Source organism: Sminthopsis crassicaudata, chromosome 1, assembly GCF_048593235.1.
Source record: "Sminthopsis crassicaudata isolate SCR6 chromosome 1, ASM4859323v1, whole genome shotgun sequence".
Classification (NCBI taxonomy): domain Eukaryota; kingdom Metazoa; phylum Chordata; class Mammalia; order Dasyuromorphia; family Dasyuridae; genus Sminthopsis; species Sminthopsis crassicaudata.
Window position 1 is genome coordinate 441,751,534 of NC_133617.1, and position 22,027 is coordinate 441,773,560.

The 22,027-nt window shown below is 34.8% G+C and overlaps 1 protein-coding gene across 1 annotated transcript in view; it reads right to left on the reverse strand.

Moving 5' to 3' along the window:
* The window catches only part of DMRT1 (doublesex and mab-3 related transcription factor 1), a 144,411-nt gene that overhangs the window by 81,461 nt on the left and 40,923 nt on the right, over positions 1-22,027 (reverse strand). Inside the window, exon 3 of the mRNA XM_074280653.1 lies at positions 9,208-9,491. Within this exon, the coding sequence (XP_074136754.1) occupies positions 9,208-9,491 (284 nt within the window). The remainder of the gene's footprint in view (positions 1-9,207; positions 9,492-22,027) is intronic.

The following is a 22,027-nucleotide window of genomic DNA, read 5'->3' on the forward strand; positions in this document are numbered from 1 at the left end:
AATCCAATTCCAATTGATTAATGATGGACAGAATCAGCTACATCCAGAAAAGGAACACTGGGAAATTAGTGTAAACTGTTATTTTTACCTTCTGAATCCAATTCTTCCTGTGCAACAAGAAATTCGGTTCTACACACATATATTGTATCTAGAATATACTGTAATATATTTAACATGTACAAGACTGCCTGCCATCTGGGGGAGGGGGTTGGGGGGAAAGGGAAAAAATCTGAATAGAAGTAAGTGCAAGGGATAATGTTGTAAAAAATTACCCATACATAGGTACTGTCAAAAAAAAAGTTATAATCTACAACCTTTCCCAGTAAGATCAGGAGTGAAACAAGGTTGCCCACTATCACCATTACTATTCAATATACCGTGTTTCCCCGATAATAAGACCTATCCTGAAAATAAGACACCCACATACTCTTTAATATTCCGCTAAAATAAGCCCTCCCCCGAAAATAAGCCCTATCGAACTTACTATGAAAACGGTCATCATGGTGATCCCCTGCGCTATATGCTGCGTAGAGGTACCTTCAGTAAGCAGCGCCGCCCTCCCCTCCCGGGTGAAACGCACGTCGCGCTCCGAGCTGCATCCAATCAGAGCTGCAGCAGTGAGCGCGTCATCCTCTTCTTCCCTGGTGATTTGCTTGCTGGCGCTACTGAGAGCAGCGCCGCGGAGTAGAGCTGAGACAGGACCATCTAAAAACTCGGTAAGTTCAGTAAGCGATGGAGAATAAAATAAGCACTCAGGGGGCATGATGGAGGCTAAAAGGGGCATGATGGAGGCTAAAATGGGCATGATGGAGGATAAAAGGGGCATGATGGAGGCTAAAATGGGCATGATGGAGGATAAAAGGGGCATGATGGAGGATAAAATAAGCCCTCCCCTGAAAATAAGCCCTCTGGTGTTTTTTAGTCCCAAAAAAATAATAAGACAGTGTCTTATTATCGGGGAAACACGGTAGTACTAGAAACGCTAGCCTCGGCAATAAGAGCCGAGAAAGAGATTCAAGGAATTAGAGTAGGAAATGAGGAAATCAAACTATCACTTTTTGCAGATGACATGATGGTATAAACTTAGAGAACCCCAAAGACTCTGCTAAAAAGCTACTAGAAATAATTCAAAATTTCAGCAAAGTGGCAGGATACAAAATAAATCCACATAAATCCTCAGAATTTTTATATATCACTAATAAAATGCAACAGCAAGAGATACAAAGAGAAATTCCATTCCAAACAAATGTTGAGAGTATAAAGTATTTGGGAATCCATCTACCAAAGAAAAGTCAGGAATTATATGAGAAAAATTACAAAACACTTGCCACAAAAATAAAGTCAGATTTAAATAATTGGAAAGACATTCAGTGCTCTTGGATAGGCCGAGCGAATATAATAAAGATGACAATACTCCCCAAACTAATCTATTTATTTAGTGCTATACCAATCAGACTCCCAAGAAACTATTTCAATGACCTAGAAAAAATAACAACAAAATTCATATGGAAGAATAAAAGGTCGAGAATTGCAAGGGAACTAGTGAAAAAAAAAACTCAGAGGAAGGTGGTCTAAGTGTACCTGATCTAAAGCTATATTATATAGCAGCAGTCACCAAAACCATTTGGTATTGGCTAAGAAATAGACCGGTAGATCAGTGGAACAGATTAGATACAAAGGACAAAAAAGGGTACATCTATAGCAATCTAATCTTTGACAAACCCAAAGATACCAATATTAGGGATAAAAATTCATTATTTGGAAAAAACTGTTGGGAAAACTGGAAATTAATATGGCAGAAATTAGATATGGATCCACACTTAACACCATATACCAAGATAAGATCAAAATGGGCCCATGATTTAGGCATAAAGAATGAAATCATAAACAGATTAGAGGAACAGAGGATAATCTACCTCTCAGACCTGTGGAGGAGGAAGGAATTTATGACCAGAGGAGAACTAGAGATCATTATTGATCACAAAATAGAAGATTTTGATTACATCAAACTAAAAAGTTTCTGTACAAATAATACTAATGCAAACAAGATTAGAAGGAAAGTAACAAATTGAGAAGATATTTTTAAAAGCAAAGGTTCTGACAAAGGTCTCATTTCCAAAATATATAGAGAACTGACCCTAATTTATAAGAAACCGAACCATTCTCCAATTGATAAATGGTCAAAGGATATGAACAGACAATTCTCAAATGAAGAAATTGAAACTATATCCACTCACATGAAAGAGTGTTCCAAATCACTACTGATCAGAGAAATGCAAATTAAGACAACTCTGAGATACCACTACACACCTGTCAGATTGGCTAAGATGACAGGAACAAATAATGATGAATGTTGGAGGGGATGTGGGGAAACTGGGACACTAATACATTGCTGGTGGAGTTGTGAAAGAATCCAGCCATTCTGGAGAGCAATTTGGAACTATGCCCAAAAAGTTATCAAACTGTGCATACCCTTTGACCCAGCAGTGCTACTACTGGGCTTATATCCCAAAGAAATACTAAAGAGCGGAAAGAGACATATATGTGCCAAAATGTTTGTGGCAGCTCTTTTTGTTGTAGCTAGAAACTGGAAGATGAATGGATGTCCATCAGTTGGAGAATGGTTGGGTAAATTATGGTATATGAAGGTTATGGAATATTATTGCTCTGTAAGAAATGACCAGCAGGAGGAATAGAGAGGCCTGGAGAGACTTACATCAACTGATGCTGAGTGAAATGAGCAGAACCAGAAGATCACTGTACACTTCAACAACAATACTGTATGAGGATATATTCTGATGATAGTGGAAATCTTCAACATAAAGAAGATCCAACTCACTTCCAGTTGATCAATGATGGACAGAGGTAGCTACACCCAGAGAAGAAACACTGGGAAGTGAATGTAAATTGTTAGCACTAATATCTGTCTGCCCAGGTTACATGTACCTTCGGAATCTAATGCTTATTGTGCAACAAGAAAATGGTATTTACACACATGTATTGTATCTAGGTTATATTGTAACACATGTAAAATGTATGGGATTTCCTGTCATCGAGGGGGGGGAGTAGAGGGAAGGATAATTTGGAAAAATGAATACAAGGGATATTATAAAAAATATATAATAAAAATTATTTTAAAAAGTTATAATTATAAAATAAAATAAAAATTAAATTAAAAAAATCAAAAAAAAGTTTGTATTTCTCAGGTAAAGTTGAATTTTTAAGGTTTATTTAAGTTTTAGTTATTTACTCTGATGAATAGAAATAAGATCTTTTAGGACTTAGTGTTCAATAAGTGTTTGCCTTTTTAAAAATGTCTTCAGTGCATATTCTAAATAAATGTGCTGTATACCACCATGGTTCAAGACCAATATGTTTTGTTTTTATGTTACATGTAACACTATGTGTGGCCTAGTCTTATTCCAAAAGTAAATGTATTTGAATAAGTAGTAAAGGGCAAGAGGAGTGATCTGAAAAACTTTTTAAACAGAAAAGGAATGATAAAAGATCAAGGTAGCAATGCATTTAAATAAAATGAAGTATTCATTGTAGGGTTTTTTAGAGGTACATTTTGAAATGTGAGTATAGTAATATTTCTCTTAATGAATAGAATGACTTATAAAAATGCATTTTGTCATGAGTAACTGTTATAGGGGGATAATGAAGGATATAAAGGATTTTATTCCAGTGAATTAATCCCATTTTTCCTTTCTTCTTGTACTTTTCCATTCATGTTATATTTCTCCTCAATCAAGTCCTGATTAAGTACCTGAGACAGTATCCAGCACCTCCTTTTTCAGCTGTCTTTGTTACTGCTCACTGCTGACGAGATCTAAATTAGTACTAACTCTTTCCACACCCAAATTAACTTAAGTGAAAGAATCCTGCTCAGAGATTTGCTAATCCATGTAACAGTGCAGATTGGAGAATAGTGTAAGCTTTATTGGACAAAAATCAGCCATCATCTCTCCAAACTTACACTGGGACTAATCATGTAAAAAAAATTTTTTTGAGACTTTTCCAGAAGAAATGGTTAATTAAGGGATAGTTATTAACTGCTTAAGGAAGTTGTTTTCACATTTCTTCATTGCAATTGATGGGAAGAATGTGTTATAAAATAAAACTTCCTGAAAATCAACTAAACCCAAGAACCTGATTCTCCCCCATCTAGACTATATAGCCTCCTCGTAACTAATTGGTCTCCTTGACTTCAGATTCTTCTCTTTCTAATTCATTTTTTATTCATCTTTCCAAATAAATCTCTATATCTGTTTGTATCTTTCTTTCTGTGTATGTGTGTATATGAAGACATACACATATTTATAAAAAACATATTACAAACACATACATATAGTATGTTTTAAGTATATTTCACACGCCTTGCTTGAAAATAATTTGCTGATTTCCTAGTGTCTATAGACTCCTTAGCATGGCATTCAGGATCCTCATTGGTTTTTAACTCTAGTTTATCTTTCCATTCTTCTTTCAGCCAACTCTCCTCCTCTCTTTCTACATTCTAAGACATCCTGCAATCATGGAATTATATAAGACAATTCTTTATTTTCTGGATTACTCTAGTCAATAGCTCTCCTTCTTCAAGGTCCAACTCAGTTGTTCTTAACCATGATTTAAGCATATTTTGCCTTTATGCTAGGTGTAACTTTTTTTTATCCCCTACCAACCTTCTCCAAAAGAGACCTCCCCTTCACCACATTTGGTAGGATAAAGGAGTGGTCTCCCATCTTATCTCATAAGTATATGAGACTCATAAGCATGAACCAATTGTTGAAAAGCAGCTACAACTTTGACTTGCTCCATTAGGTAGCCAGTTCCCCATCCCCCATCTACTCCTAGGGGCTGACCATTGGACTTAAGATGGACATTCGATCTGCTTTAGCCTTACTATAACACAGAACTCCAAAACCAATACCCTCAGTCTCTCCGGTAGCAGACACCTTGTCACCATGCCAGGACCTCCCCAGATTTCTCAGATTTTCTTTTGTCTGCAGCTCTTCTTTGCCCTTATTACATTCTACCTTTCATCATATTTATGTCACTGTCATATACCTCTATTAGACTTAGATCGCTAAGGACAGGAACTGTGGTGGGGTTTTGTTGTTGTTGTTGTTTGCTTTTTGCTGAAATATACCTTATACTGTCTTGGGCACAGGTGCTTAAAAAGTGCATTGAATTGAATGGCTTGATCAATACATACTTCTTTAGCACCTAATGCATGTGAAAGAAAGGATAAGCTATAGAATCATCATCACCAAGAATATCAAGGTAATTTTATGTTGGGTGCCCCTTATCCAAGGAGCAGCCTCAGAAGAATTTGTCTATCTTTGTCTGCATCTTCAGGCAATAGAAATTTGTGGCCTAATCACAGATTCTCTGTCCTGTTATGCAACAGGAATAACATTTGTGACACTGGAATAAACTCATAATCAATGACTATTATGGTTGTCCAGCAGCTCAGTTTCACTTCTGCATTTAATTGCCTGCAAAAACTGTTTATTGCCTTTTGCTCTCCTCCACCAGCAACATTATCTCTTAAATAAACATGTACTAGGTTGACAAGGGAGAGGCTAAGCCAAGTAAGCAGAAATAAATGTAGAAATGTAGAAAAATGCCTGGTAGAAAAGCCATAGACTTATCCAATGAAGTTGCCACCCCACTTTTGATGCTTTGCTACTTTCCCTTTCCTTTGTTATTACCTCATTCAACCAAATACTTAGGCACAGATCCCAAGCATGACGATTTGCAATACCATAAACAATAAAAATATCATGGCTCCATTTCTTCTTATGGAATTTTAGTTAGTTATTCTTCAGAAAGTCAACTATTGTTCTCTGTAATATACGTACACAGCTTACTATGCCCATCATTATACAATCAGAGAACTGAAATCTAAAGTAGGAAGGGACCCATCTCTTCCAACACCCTCTCATTTTACAAAGGAGGAAACCAAGGCTCAGAGAGTAAAATTAATTGCCCAAGGTCATTCAAGTAAAAAATGGGCAGAGATAGAATTCCAATCCACTTTGTGACTCTAAATCCAGTATTTTTCTCCTTGTACAACACTACCTCCAAGTGACTTCATCTAATATTTCTGATGTAAATGACAAACTTCCCCATAGGTACACGGTGAAATTAAATAATTGGTTGTCATGGGACACATCCTGAGAGAACTAGAAATGGGAATTATTCACAGAAGCATAGATAGACTCCTCCCACTCATCCAAACCCAGGGACAAAATCTTGAGAGGAAAAAGAAGAAAAAGCATTTAACTCTTGGATCAAATGACTATCTCAGATAATTAATTCAGTGCTATGCTAAAGCTGAGAGAGATCTTCAATTCAAGTGATGTAGTCCAAAGGAAGGTACCTTCTTTTTAGAGGCTCCTCTTAACCCCTTCTTAAAACTATAAAGTTTCACTAGTGTATTGGGAAGAAGAAAAAAAAATCTATAATACCCAGAACATAGCAAACACTGTGGGGAAAACAACATAATAAATTTAAAAAGCTGAGTAGATGAATGAATATAGAAATTTCCAGCAAATGAATTAAATCAGACAAATTTATTTCATTATCTTTTTATGGAGGAAAGTGTATCAAGATGTTCTTAACTATATTTTTCATTTTTGGTTGGTTTATTTAACTTCCAGGGGAATATAACAAGGCCTTTTTGACACCTCTCTCCACTTGAATTAGAGTAAGGTCAATTCACAGTGAAAGCAAAAACTTTTATAAAGGTGCCATAGAGTAAATATCATTTGTGGCATTGGGGGAATTTGGGAGGGGGAGGGACTTGAGATTCCAGGCTCAGCTAAAATTTAACATAAACAGATACACATTTTTTTCATATACATACAAACATAAGCATATCCACATACTTCTTTAATTCTTTATCATGTGAATCTTTATGCCTATAACCCTATTTATTCTATTTTCTTCTCCCTTTTAAAAAAAAACTTAAATTTTAATAACAAAAATAAAATAATTTTCTGATTGTAGTCTGTCATTTCCAAAACTAAAACAAAATATATACCAAAATTATAAAGATGGGGAAATTCTCCTTAGAATTTTCATGGGACAGTTCTTTAAAATAATCCAAAAAAGACTCCTCTTAACCCCTTCTTAAAACTATAAAGTTTCACTAGTGTATTGGGAAGAAGAAAAAAAAACTATACCATGAACATAGCAAACATTGTGAGGAAAACAACATAATAAATTAAAAAAGCTAAGTGGATGAATGAATATAGAAATTTCCAGCAAATGAATTAAATCAGACAAATTTATTTCATTATCTTTTTTATGGAGGAAAGAGTATCAAGATGTTTTTCATTTAAAAAAAATTTTAAGAGAAGTGGCATTTTTAGTAAAGTAAATTTTTAGTAAAGTAAATTTTTAGCAAAGCAACATTTTAACAGATAATAAATGAAATCAGAAAGCAGAGGTAATTAACATATGGAGATGGTGTTTGGGGGAGAAAGGTAGAGTATTACCAAACAATATCCTATCAACTCTTATCCCTTTTAATTGTCATCAAATAAATGAAAATATAAAGGAAGAGTTTTTAATTGGGGAGAAATCAGGTCAAAGATATCTCCAAAATCTCAAAGGCAAAATTTTAGAAATATCTCAAAATTTCAAGATCAGCTTACTTCAGGCACACTGTATGTCATACACCTGAAAGAAGGATCACTGTTCTCTCCCACCATATTTTCTACATAGAAAGTTCTCACTGACCTCTATACAATCTGGAGTGATATAGGTTGCTTAGTATGTTTCCACAATAGGAATTACACTGTAGAAAATCAGTCATCACTACTTACACAAACTCTTCAGCACAATAAAGTGCAAGCACTTTCTTTACTCCAAATTTTAAAAATAGCCAAAGTAGGTGCACTGCAGTGGTTCTCAATGTGTGGTTCAGGGACCCCTGAAAAATCCCTGAGACACTTTCAAAATGTCTAAAAGGTCCAAACTTTTCCTAAAAGTGTTAAAAGGTTTTAATTTTTATTACTGGAATTTGTCCTCAAGATAAAGTGATTCTCTTTTCCTAGCCCCCATTTTCTATGTTCATCCTCCCAAAAAAGAACACTCAGAATTTATATAGAGTTCTAAGCTGAGGGGAAAAAACAAAAAAACAAAAAAAACAAAAAACAAGCAAACAAACAAACAAACAAACAAAAGCAGCCTAGGAGTTCATCTATCAAAGTCATAGGACTGTTAGCCATTACGTGTCACAAACCCTTTTGGCAGTCTGATGAAGCTAGGATCCCTCAGAGTAATGTTTGTTACCTACATTAACAAATTTTTAGTGCTAAATTTCAGTTAGTGGTGCTGTGAAATAGCTCTACAGATCCTACAGATAAATCTTTAACACAGTTTAGTCCTCTTATTTTACAAATCAAGAAACTGTCAGAGATATAAAATGACTTTCCCAGAGTTACTCAACTAACTTAAATGACAATAGTTTAAATTGGATCCCAGTTCTTTGTGATCCAAAGTTCAATAGTCTCCCCTCTCATTATGCTTTACCTATGTTTCAGAGAACTGAAGTGAGCACTTCAGATAATGCCTCATGAAAACTCCTTAATCATAGGAAAACAGAAGTATGATCTACTAACAAGTTATCTTTTTCTGGGAGATTTTACCAATTAGACAGTTAAACAAAACAATTTTTAGAAAATTAGAAAAGTGAAATTTAAAATACAAATAAAGAAGCAAGACATTAAAGACTAAAGTGGAATTCTTAAGCTTTCTCTGTGTCACATACCCCCTTTGGCAGTCCAATGAAGCCGATGGATCCTTCTCATTTTGGTATTTAATTGCATTAAATAAAATACATGGAATTACAAAGAAAACTAATTATATTAAAAATAATTATTTAAAAATGAAGTTCATGGGGCACAAGTTACAAATTCTTATATTGAGAAAACTATGTTTTATTTGTTTTCATGTTTGTTTTAAATTCTGGAAACACTCTGTCCCTTTCCCTAATTTTTTTCTTATTCTCTCAAATTTTGTAGTCAAATTTCAAAATTGAGAAAATTTGAAACACAGGGAGAGGAGGAGACGAAGGAGAGCGGGAAAGGGAGAAGAGGGAGATTATGTGCCTCTCTATATATCTGTGTCTATGTGTGTGGAAGCAGGGGAGAAGAAGAAAGAGTGCACAATACGCTCATTTGGGTAATACAGTACCTGCCACTGGTTTCCTGACTGGCCAGACACATAAGTTGCTGGTAGGCTCCGAAGGCTGTTTTTCACTGGGGATCCCCCAAGTGTGCTCCCCATTTCCCCAGAAGAGGAATCAGTAGCCAAAGCCATTGAATACTGAGGGTAATTGTACAGATTGTTGTAGTATGGAAAGAGAGAGGGCTGGTAAAAACTGCCGTAATAGGTGGAATCTGAGACCAGGTCAGATGTGTTCTCCAAGTGCCCTCTGCTGGTGACCGAAGGGATGTCTTGAATGACCATCCGACCCTCTATGGAAAAAGAAAGAAAATAAACATTAACTTTTAAAATGTCCAGATCATCAAGAATTTTCCCTCCTCAACTCTAAGTATACAATTTCCTCATTTTTTCCCACTCTTTTTCTGCTCTGCTGATAATCATGTAGGAATTAGTGTGCATAAACTCAGGGCAAAATCTTTGAGACAATTATTTTAATAAAAATGTACATATTATGTGCAATACTTTTAAGATAAAGTTGAATTGTTTTTTTTAAAGCCAATAAGAAGCAATAAGATACTACAATTCTAAAATAGATGCAAATCAGTGAACCCTTAATATTAGGTTAAACTGTGTACGCAATTTCCTGTCATCAAATAATGAGGCCACAAACAGGGCAATCTGTCAACTTTCTCGGTCTTATCATTTTGAGGGATACACACATACACACATACACACACACACACACACACACACACACACACACACACACACGTAAAAAACACCAATTAAATTTTATATACTATCTGAATTTGAATGGATCAGGCCCAGTAAATTCTCTGCAAGCACATTACTAAACCCTTTCTAGATTTCATCTTCTTTTACTTTTTTCCTTTCTCCAGTTAATGAGGAAAGAAATTAAAATTTCATTATCTGCATCCTCCTGCCCCCAGCTCCTTTCAGTAAATGAGCTGATTATTTCATTTTCTCCCCTTGTGGAAATACAGAGTTTCATAGCTTCTCTTAAGGTAAAGTCTACTTTCTCCAGACTCCCTCAGTACATTTTTTTCCTCTTTTGACAATTAATTGCAAACACACCTTCTTTCAGTTGTCCATTTTTAACTCTTATAAGAAATATACTTAAATAAGACTTCATTGCCCTTTAAATATTAACCAAGTTATCAGGTAAAAGATAACATTAGAATGTGAAAGGCAAAGAACTATATTCTTGATTCACATTTCTCCTCATGGCACCAGTCACATTAGCTTCAGTTCTGACTCAATTTACCAATAAAAAGAGAATAGGAGTAATTCTTAAGGATAAAGAAGCAACATCTACAAATTCTTCCACAAGCAATAAACAAAGACTACATAAACTCAAAAAAATTATTTGACAGCATCTGAATGTGTACCGCTATCACTTTTCTCTTAACCTATTTTCTAAATTTCCTAGTCCCCATTTCCCAAAATAATTGTTTCATATGTTGTTAAATAACAATAGCTGACATATACACACTATGTTTAAGGTTTGCAAAAAAAGCTTTACACATATAATATGATTTGATCCATAAAACCTTCCTGAGTGACATACACTATAATACTGTCATTTTACAAATGAGGGACTAAAGCTCAGAGAGATTTTGTCCTGCCCATTGTCACACAGCTAGAAAGTATCAGAGATAAGAACTTTAGTTCCTAAGCACTGTCAGCAATCATGATCTACTTTGTTCCATTTTTAAAATAAACAGTAGAATAAAATTCTTGACAATGTCAGAAATCCAACTATTTTATACTTCATATATATGGTATTTTACAAATTAAAAAAGATAACTGCTAAGTCTCCTAGTCCTTATGTAAAAGTGGCTGCTTCATGTTATTTTTAATTATGAAGGATCAAGTATCCATGGAAAAGTGATCACACATGCTTTGACTGTGAAATAAAAATAGCGAGATACTCCTGCAACCATCCTGTCAGCAAGTCTAGATGTTAACTGAGACCACTCCCGACATTTTTCCATCTAACTCTCCTGATTTAATAAGTAGCATCTACAAAACTGGTTCTAGGTAAATAACTAGAGTTACTTTGGTACCTAAATCAATCCATTGCCTTATTCACACATCATTTATATAGTATATATGAGAGAAAATTTTTCATACACTCACGCTCCAATTCAATCTTGTCATCTTTTCCTGCCCTCAAATCCCTCTCTATAAAATACAATTATTCTCACTAATGAATGGAAAATCCAGTTGTGAATAATTCAAAAGAACAGATAACAAATCAAAAATATGCATATATTATGTATATGTAAACATATTTTTATTGTTTAGTCATGTCCAAATCTTCATGATCCCATTTGGGGTTTCCTTCACAAAAATACTAGGGTAGTTTGCCATTTCCTTCTTCAGCTCATTTTACAGGTGAGTAAACTGGGGCAAAACAGAGTTAAAGACTTCTCCAGAGGCATATAACTAGTATCTGAGGCCAGATTTGAACTTAAGATGAGCCCTTCATGACTCTAGATCCAGCATACTATCCATTGTGCCACTTAGCTGCTCAATATATATTGCCCAATATACAATAAATAAATATAATCATGCATACACATAAATGCCTATGTATATATAAAATCTTGAAATGTTTTATTGTAAATAGATTTCATTCACAAAAAAAGCATTCACTCAGTGCCTATTGTATGTAATATGTTCTACTAGATGTTATGGAGCGCAATAGACAATATACTCCGTGCCTTCCAGAAATTCATAATCTAGCGATGGGAAATTAACTGTATACAGAAACCTGTCATAGATGTCATAAATGGCAATATATAGGTGCCGTCAATGATTGAGGGGAAAGGAACATAAGATTTCAGAAAGCAACTATGGTGGTCATGAAGGTTTCATAGGGGAAATAATATGGATTTTATTTAAATGGCACAGTACTTGGCTAGAACTTTTAATGAGCAAAAAGGAGGAAAAGCATTGTAGGCATGGCAGAAAAGATAAATTTATATGTCAGGTTAGAAATAAACTTAGCAATCCATGGAATATAAATGCATTTTTAAGAAAATAATGAAATGTATTGTAGAATAAATTATCTTCATTATTTTGGTAAGTGGATTTTTTCTTAATTTATCAACTTTATCTAACAATTAATATCTAATAATCACCAAATTTGACAATTAAAAGAGAAAAATAATTGTTTTAGCCAAAATATGCCACACATATACAGTTTTCCTGTTTAGAAAGTTTTTTCTTTTAAGACCATTTACAAAAAGTTAAAACCAAAGTCACTGTGGCAAAAACAAGATATGCTCACATGGCAATGAAGAAAATAAGACAGAATAAATTGAGGGAGAATTAAAAAAAAAGAAAAAGAAAAAGAAAATGCAATCAAACTGTAAAAGGTTTTAAATTCCAGGTGGAATCAAAACATTATCCTGGATTCAGTGTGATTCATGGGGAGATGACATGATTCAGGGATGTTGTAAAAGAGCTAATCTGGAGATATGAGTAGGATGGAAATAGGCTAGGCATGTGGTTAGGTTAAAAAATAAACAAAAATCCTTATACACTAAAGTGAACGCAAAAGGAATGGAAAGGAAGGGACAGATGAGTCACCATAAAAGCCCATTTGGGGGTTTTTTTGGCAAGATAATTGAGTGATTTGCCATTTCCTTCTCCAGTTCATTTTACAGATGAGGAAACTGACATAAACAGGGTTAAGTGACTTGCATAGGATCATAAGTGTCTGAGGCTGGATTTGAACTCATGGAAATTGAACTCTTCCTAACTATAAGGTCAGAGTTCTATCCACTACACTATCACTATCCATTTCTCAATCCTACAATGCAACTATTCTCTGAAACCCACTGCATGGCAAAAATATGTGATTGTCTTAAAATTATGCACAAGCAGCAGTATCATATAATGCTTTCTTTTGGTTTTCCTTCACAGTATGCAAAAGAATAAAGGTAAAGTACATTTAATCAGAGAAGGTGTACAAATAGCAATAAGATTATGGGGCACATTTAAAAATCACAAATATGCTTTTTCCATGTACAAATAGCCACTTCTTTTGAAAAGGGATATTCCTGTTCATAAATAGCCTGTTTCTATTACAGAAGTCAACAACCAGTTCTAAAATCCTTATTTCACCAGTTTTATCTCTTGCTTTATCTTCTAATCACAGGAGATCTATCAATCCCAATCTAGCACATGAAAGGTCAATATATAAATCTAAAAAGGCATATTAAAGAAGCAACTATTGTAAACATGTAGGAAATCTTCAGGCTGAATTCCATTTTATTATGTTCTAGGATCCAAGTTAGCAATATAACTCCACATTTAAAGAAAAAAGCAAACTAACAAAAAACAACAAAAACCCCCAAGAATACCAGTCTTGGTCCTTAGAAAAATACAATGGCTTTCCAAGATAAATCATTACTTTCAGAATTATTGTTCATAGGTTGCAGTTGGGAAAATAAAGCTAAATACATTAAATATTCTCATTGCTGTTACCAAATCAATTTGTAACAAAGGAAGAAAACAAAAACAATTACTGACAGCAATAAGCCAAAACTAGAAAAAAATGAAGCAGAGGTGGGATATTAATAGAAATCATTTTATTCTATAGGCCAGTGAACTCAGAAAGTAACATAATCCTCCCCTATTCTTCCTCAGAATTAGGCAGAAGTAATGACAGACTTTAATACTTAGTAATCTAATACTAGTACTCAAAAATTTATTCAGTAAACTTTTTAGGTTTTAGGTTAGTCACTCACAGTACCTGATACTTTTTTTTCCCTCCACTAATATATACAGGGTGAAATATGATTCACTCAGTCATGAAAGATCAATATCCACACATGAGAAATATCATTATTGATCTTTCAGTACCGTATGCTAGTTTTCAGTTCTATGGCATATTAATAGCAGTTAACCAGTAATTCATTTTAAGGTATGTGGTTGGTTGGTTGGTTGGTTTGTGTTGGTTTTTTTTCCTCCCTCCAAAACAGATTCTAGCAGTAGCACATCTTGGGGACACTGTCAAATGTGCCTATTGAATTTCTTAAAATCAGACCTCTAGCCTCATCTACCAAATGATACAATTCTAAAAGGTATAAATAAAAATAAGTTTATTTTGTTTTACAAGATAAATGTCCAATATGCTGGTCTGTCCCCATGTCCCCTTCTCTCTCTCTCACTCTTAGTTGTCCAAAAGTAAACAAGAGTCATGGAAAACTAACTGATGAACTTTCTTTTTTTTTTATTTATAATATTATCCCTTGTATTCATTTTTCCAAATTATCTCCCTCTCCCTCCACTCCCTCCCCCCATGACAGGTAATCCCATACATTTTACATGTGTTACAATATAATCTAGATGCAATATATGTGTGTAAATACCATTTTCTTATTGCACATTAAGTATTAGATTCCGAAGGTATAAGTAACCTGGGTAGATAAACAGTAGTGCTAACAATTTACATTCACTTCCCAGTGTTCCTTCTCTGGGTGTAGTTATTTCTGTCCATCATTGACCAACTGGAAGTGAGTTGGATCTTCTTTATGTTGAAGATATCCACTTCCATCAGAATACCTCTTCATACAGCATTGAAGTGTACAGTGATCTTCTGGTTCTGTTCATTTCACTCAGCATCAGTTGATGTAAGTCTCTCCAAGCCTCTCTGTATTCTTCCTGCTGGTCATTTCTTACAGAGCAATAATATTCCATAACCTTCATATACCATAATTTACCCAACCATTCTCCAATTGATGGACATCCATTCATCTTCCAGTTTCTAGCTACAACAAAAAGAGCTGCCACAAACATTCTGGCACATACAGGTCCCTTTCCACTCTTTAGTATTTCCTTGGGATATAATCCCAATAGCAGCAATGCTGGGTCAAAGGGTATGCACAGCCCGATAATTTTTTGGGCATAGCTCCAAATTGCTCTCCAGAATGGCTGGATTCTTTCACAACTCCACCAACAATGTAACTGATGAACTTTCAGTAGTAGTTTAGTACTAAAAACCTAGGAGTACCCATTGACTGAGTTTAAATGGTACATAAATAAAATGGAGTAATACTAGTTCCATAGAGAACAATTAATATAGAGAACTCAGAGAAGCATAGGAAGATTTATATGAATTTATTCGGAATAAAGTCGAAATTAGGGAAATAATGTATACTTTAATTACAAGGCAAACAAAAAACCCCTCTGAAATGCTATATTGGCCCTGAAGATGAGAAAATGTAACATTATCCCCTCTCAACAGAGATTAATGATCATGGGTATGGAATATGGTATACATTCTAGGACATGAATGTTTTTTAATTGGTCCTCAAACATCTTACTCCCCTTTATGTTAACATCTTTGTTAGAAGAAATAGCTCATTAGTTAGGAGAAAGAGGAAATACATATTTAGATGTGTCTCACTCATAGAAGTTAAAAAGGGAATAATGAAATGCCTATGGCATTTCTTGGCATTCAATGTGGGAGCGAGTGTTCCATTGTAAAGAAAAGACTCTTCTTTATACCACACTCTATTGGTTAAGTGGGTTTCTGGTTCTGCCTAATTCTATCTGGGTATAATACTATATCCTCAATTTGAGAGGAGGCCCAAAACAACAGATACATAAAATCTAGATATTTCAAGAGATCATACATTTTCAGGGGAAGAGAGGCTAGATGGAAGACAAACACTTTAGAATCTGTAATTTCATCATGGTGAAGAATTACCTCCACAAATGCAGACCAAGAAAGCCATTTATCTCTTGGTAGTAGCTTGTCTCTGAAGGTTGTGGCCAAAAAATTCATTAACTGAAAGTCAACTTGGATATAATTAGCCTTCACTTGTTACAATAAAATAAGTAAAAAAAAAATCCTTTCCACTTCTGAATGTATGAGCCACTACTGAACAATCTGCCAGGTAGTTCTAAGATAACCTAATATACAGTCTTTGAGAACCCTTTAAGATCCACATCACAATAATGCACCAGTGAAGGATTTTTACTGAAAACAGAAAAATTATGTTGTATTAACTGGAAGTTTGAAGCCAAGTTACAAAGAACTTTAAAAGTTAAAACACAAGAGGAAAAGGGACACACATGTGCAAAAATGTTTTTAGAAGCTCTTTTTGTAGTGGCAAGGAACTGGAAATTGAGTGGATACCCATCAGCTGGGGAATGGCTAAATAAATTATGGTATATTCATATGATAGAATATTACTGTTCTATAAGGAATGTGAGCAGGTTGATTTCAGAAAAGCCTAGAAAAACTTACATGAACTGATGCTGAGTGAAGTGAGCAGAACAAGGAGAGCACTGTACACAGTAACAAGATAATGTGATGATCAACTGTGATGAACTTGACTTTTTTCAGTAATTCAATGATTAAAGAAAATGCCAATAGACTTGGAATGGAAAATGCTATCTGCATCCAGAGAGAGAACTATAGAGACTGAATGTGAATTGAAGCACAGAATTTTCACACTTTTTGTTTGCTTTTTTCTTTCTTGCAGTTTTTTTTTCCCTTTTGGACTGGTTTTCCTTGTTTATGACAAATATGGAAATATGATTAAAAGAATTGGACATATTTAACCTATATCAGATTGCTTGCTATCTTGAGGAGGGGAGAACATATAATCTTACAAAAATGAATGTTGAAAATTATCTTTACATATATTTAGAAATACAAAATACTATTGAGGAAAAAACTGGAAGAAGGCATTAGTTGAGTTGTAATAATAATTCACATTAAATTGTATTTAATGGTTTACCAAAAAAAAAAGCTAAGCACAAATTTATTTACTTCTAGAAGCAATAGGGAGTCATTAGAGTATAATGAGTGGGGGGGCATGACATGGTAGGATCCACATTTAAGAAAAATCACTTTGGGAGCTATGTGAAAAATGGATTAGAGTGGGAAGGACATAAGCATTTTATTAAGTTCTTACTATATGCCAGACATTTTGCAAATATGATCTCATTTAATCTTCAGAACAACCTAGTAAACCAGGTACTATTATTATCCCCATATTATAGTTGAGGAAACTGAAGAAAACAGGTTAGGTGGCATGCCCATGATCACATAGTAAATGTCAGAGGCTGGATTAGAAGTAATCCCTTAATCTACTGTACTACCTTGCTATTCCCAATCTGTGCAGTGAAGAGAATACAAGCAAAATGGCCAGTTAGGGGGCACAGTGATAAGACTAGAAGAAAAGTGAAGAAAGCCTGAACAAAGGCTAGAGAGAAAGGGTCAATTGTAAAAGATGTCATGGAGGTAGAAACAGCAAAATCAGCCAACTGGTTTGATGTGTGAGAGGAAAGATGAGGTCATATCAAGTAGGTGATGAATTACATGCCATTGTCCAGGGACCAGGCTAGTTAAGCTTCAAGAGCCCCACCATTTGCTTAAGCTTCAATTCCCCACCATTGTTCTTGGTGTAATAGCTTTTATGACAGTAACTTTCAAAGACCAATTCTCAAGTTGCAGAAGAGCTGTGATGTATATTAGTGAGAGAAGTACTTCCACTTAGAAAATTACAAATGTAAATATAATTTGTATTTATACAAATCACAATACAAAATTAAATTAAGTATTAATATTTACTATAGCATAGAAGGTAAAGGTGTGAATGTTACACACTCTTAATCCCTTAGGAGGATGGTAGTTCTGAGTTGCAGTAGGATTAAAGCAGACCAAATGTCCCCACTAAGTCCAGCACCTATGGTGCTGGAGCCTCTTGTTGGGGTAGAAGACTGTTTGAGAAGGGGTGAATTAGCCTAGGTCGTAACTCAGGATAAAGATTCTAGACAGACTGTCAAAGGAGTCAAGCCCATGAGAGTGCTGCTTCCAGCAGAGATATGAAGAGAATAAGAGAGGAAGTGAAGGACAGAACAAAGGGAGAAAGGAGGGGGAGAGAGAAAGACAGAAGAAAAAGGGGATAGGAGAGAGGGAAAAGGAGGAAGAAAGGACAGAGATGAGGGAAGAGGGATAGGGAGAAAAAGAGGAAGAAAGAAGGAGAGAGGGAGGGCTAGAAGGAAAGATAGAGACAGACAGACAGATACAAATAGAAAGAGACAGTGTGATTATTGAGGAAGGAGAAAATGCATGATATAGAGAAGAGGAGAAAAAATCAGTAGAGAGGGGGAAAATTCAGTAGTACTTTTAAAAATACAATTTCTAGGTTTCATGTTCATAAAAGAATATTTTCTATAACATTCGAATTTCCATAAAACTCCTCCCAACTTTTCCCTCATGCATCTCAGAAGCCTAACCAAGAAAATTATGTGTAGGGAGTGACAGAATATTTTCTCCTCCTCCTTCCTGCTGTTTGAATAATAGAAGAAAATAAAAGTACATTGGTCCCAAGGTATACATTAAGATGGGAGGCTAATAACTAGGAAAAACTAGAGAAATGAGAATATAAGGAAACCAGAGTCAGAAAGGAATGCAATGACAACATGGTAAGATGTCTTTGATATATTCTCCTTTCCAATGAGATGATTCAGAAATATAAGAACAGTTCAAAGATTATGCTCAAGAAATATCAATGGGGAAAAGATACATACTGATTTTTCCTCCAGTCGTCGTGCATCAAAATAATGGAATATATTAAGATTAGGGATGGTAATATCCATGTAATAGTAAGAGTAACAATAAAATTAACTGAGAAGGCATTAATAACTCTAAACACATATACCTCTCTCATCTCTATAAAACAAAATTAAAGTTGGAAAGCCTAGCCCTTTTATTTATAGATAAGAAAATTGAGACCTGAAAAAGTCAAGTGAGCAAATGCCTGAAAAAAATAGTATCATTTCTTATTTCCCTTCCTATCTCCCCACTACCTCTTTCAATAATGTAAACATAACAGATTCAAAGTATTAAATATCGAACTAAAACTAGGAATGATCACAAAGATAATTTAGTCCTACTCCCTCTTTAGACATTGACTCCCAGGTTTAGATGTCTCCAATGTCCACTTCCTGGCACCTCTGGCTTCTGTTAACAACTAGATCAAATTTTTTAATATATTAAATGGACACCATAATATGTAATTATATGCTCTTTAATAAATACATTATATTCCATGTTATTTATAATTCTTATATATTGTGTTGTGTTATGTTATATGTGGTATATTTGTATTTAGATGTTGAATTTCTGATTTTTTGCTTATTATCTCTCTCATTAGAATATAAGCTCCTTGAGGGTAGGTACTATATTTCTATCTTTCTTTGGAGCTTCCCAGTAATTAACAGAGTTTATGGTCTACACTTAAAGCTTGACAAATCGTGTGATGTTGGGCAAGCCATGAAACTTCTCTGGACTCAGTTTCCCTCATTTTACTCTTCATTGTTTCATGTAAGTTTATCTGTGCTTTTTTTAAAGATCACTGAGCTCATCATTTTTTATAGCACAAGTATTCTACCACAATCATGTACTAACCACAATTTGCTTAACCATTCCCTGGCTGACAGGCATCCCAGTTCTTTTAATTTCCAGTTCCACCTCTACCTCAATAATCTTATTTATTATGGCAGGGTTTGGTTTTTGCATACAAAGGAAAAATATTCTGGATGTAAGAAATTTTGGTGGCCAGGAAGACTGCATTTTCTGATTTACCTCATGTAAGCACCTAAACTTAAGTAATCAGAGGTGAATATTTAGGAACGGATATAGGGCTAGGAACTGGATCTGCGAGAAGGAACTCCCAAGCAATGAAACTGCCTCCAAAGGGAGCATTTAAGTAGCTGACATCATGTAAATTGTCCTTATCCTTAATACTGAGTATTTTCTGTCAGGCAAAGGATAATATCAAAGCAAAACTAATTTGTGTCCCCAAAGAAAAGATCTATCATTCAGCAAAAGATATATAAATAATTCAGATTCGAATTTGCACCTTGAGCACAGCCAAAGGTCAGACTTTAACCTCACAGTCTTTCCCAGTTCAAGTGATCATGGAAATGGACTGGATCCCTAGTTTTACTGCTAAACTATGCTGACTCAATTGCTGGCCCCTTCTCTGAGTTCAAACAGTAGCCTTGAAGGAAGTTGGTATGACATCATCCCTAAAGTCATAATCAGAAAATGTGGGAACAATATGTGTCTCACCAGACAATCAAGACAGAGCTACTATAAATGTTAAATACAAATCCAACCTAAGTACCCCATCTTTATATTTTTTAATGTACATTCAAAAGCAGAGTGGTGGATATTGCTGATAACTTCCCACAAACACACATTTTAATATTTTCCTCCTCTCCTCACTGCCTTTTCCTATTGTCCAGTTCTGCTATTGAGAAGATAGAGTTCTACAGTATTTCTCCTTAAGCAAAAAAAAAAAAGGAATTTTATTTTTTTTGGCTGCTGTTGTTCCAGTGCTAAACTTTTAGCTTGTCATAAAGTTAATGTGCTATTCAATGTTCATTCTAAGTAAGACTGTGGGGCTATGTATTTTCTGCCACCCCTCAAAAGGCCATTATCTGTAATTACCCATTACCATGCATAATTATTTCTCCTCTGGTCTATGACCTCTAGGACTTTATGCCGTCATAGCTCACTGCACCATCTTATCACATTTGTGAAGGAAGCTTTTTTGACCTTTACTGCTTTTCAATGCATGGACAAAAGCTGCCAGTAAATTGCCTAACAGGTAAAGCATGATTTATTATAAGTACACTTTGGGAGCATACACTATATTAATTTAGGAGAATTGCAAATCACCTACCCCCTTCTTGTAATCAGCCTATCACTGGAAGACCTGTTCTTAGGCTACCAAGAGCAGCAGCTACTAACTCAAGTTGCTGAGGACTTTTTTCCCTTATTCCAGTCAACCAATGGATAACCAGAAAACAGACCATTAGTACCACTTTCCACCACTGCATTCAGGTAGTCACAAACTTTCCCTGTCCCCAAACTAACCTCTCACTGCCCACTATATAGTCTCCTATAAATTATAGGATGTCCAATGTCAATTGGATGCTGCTGCCCACTTCCACCGGAAATTAGCTTCTCTAATACTTTACCCCATTATATTCTAAGTAAAGAACATTTCTCTTGCCTGAGGACTTGTCATTTGCCCTACAACTTTCTTGATCAAAACCTAAAACATAAGTACTATCTAGCCCTTCTATCGGTCATAAACTGGGGTTGAACAGCAATGTCTTCTTTTATGTCTTCTCTTTGTCAATTAGTGTGTGAATGATTTTAGATCAGGAAATATCTTGATTTTTCTATTACTATACTTGGTGTTTGGAACACAGTAAATAAGAAATGCAGTAACATTGCACTTTCAGAATCATTTGTTGAAGCCCACCCATTCTTAAAGTAAAAGGAAAATAAAACAGCTTTCAATTAAGTCAGACTCTGCCAAGTATCAAGTCCTTTCCTCCTTCCTCTCTTTTCCTTTTAGTTTTATCACTATCTAATAGCATTTCTACCCAAAAAAGAGAATAGTAACAGAGAGGAGATAAAATTCTAACCAAATACATCTATCTTATTTTAATTCTGTTTTGTATCAAGAAAAGTTATTTAGGATCTTCGTTTTAGATTCAGAATGGGATAGAGACTACTGAATGTAAACCTCTCATTTTCAGATGACCTTGAACAAATAATAACTTCTGGGAAACTCAGTTTTATTACCTATAAAATGAGAGAACTAGACCTCCATGTCGCCTTCCAAATTGAAATGATTTTTTTTATCCTCCTTAAGAGTCTCTCTTTGACTACTGGACATTCTCCTAGATCAGTCTTTCTCCAAAGAACCATTCCTTGAACTTCTAAGGTTTCTCCAAAAACAACAGGGGTTCTGTGAGTAATTTTTTTTATAAT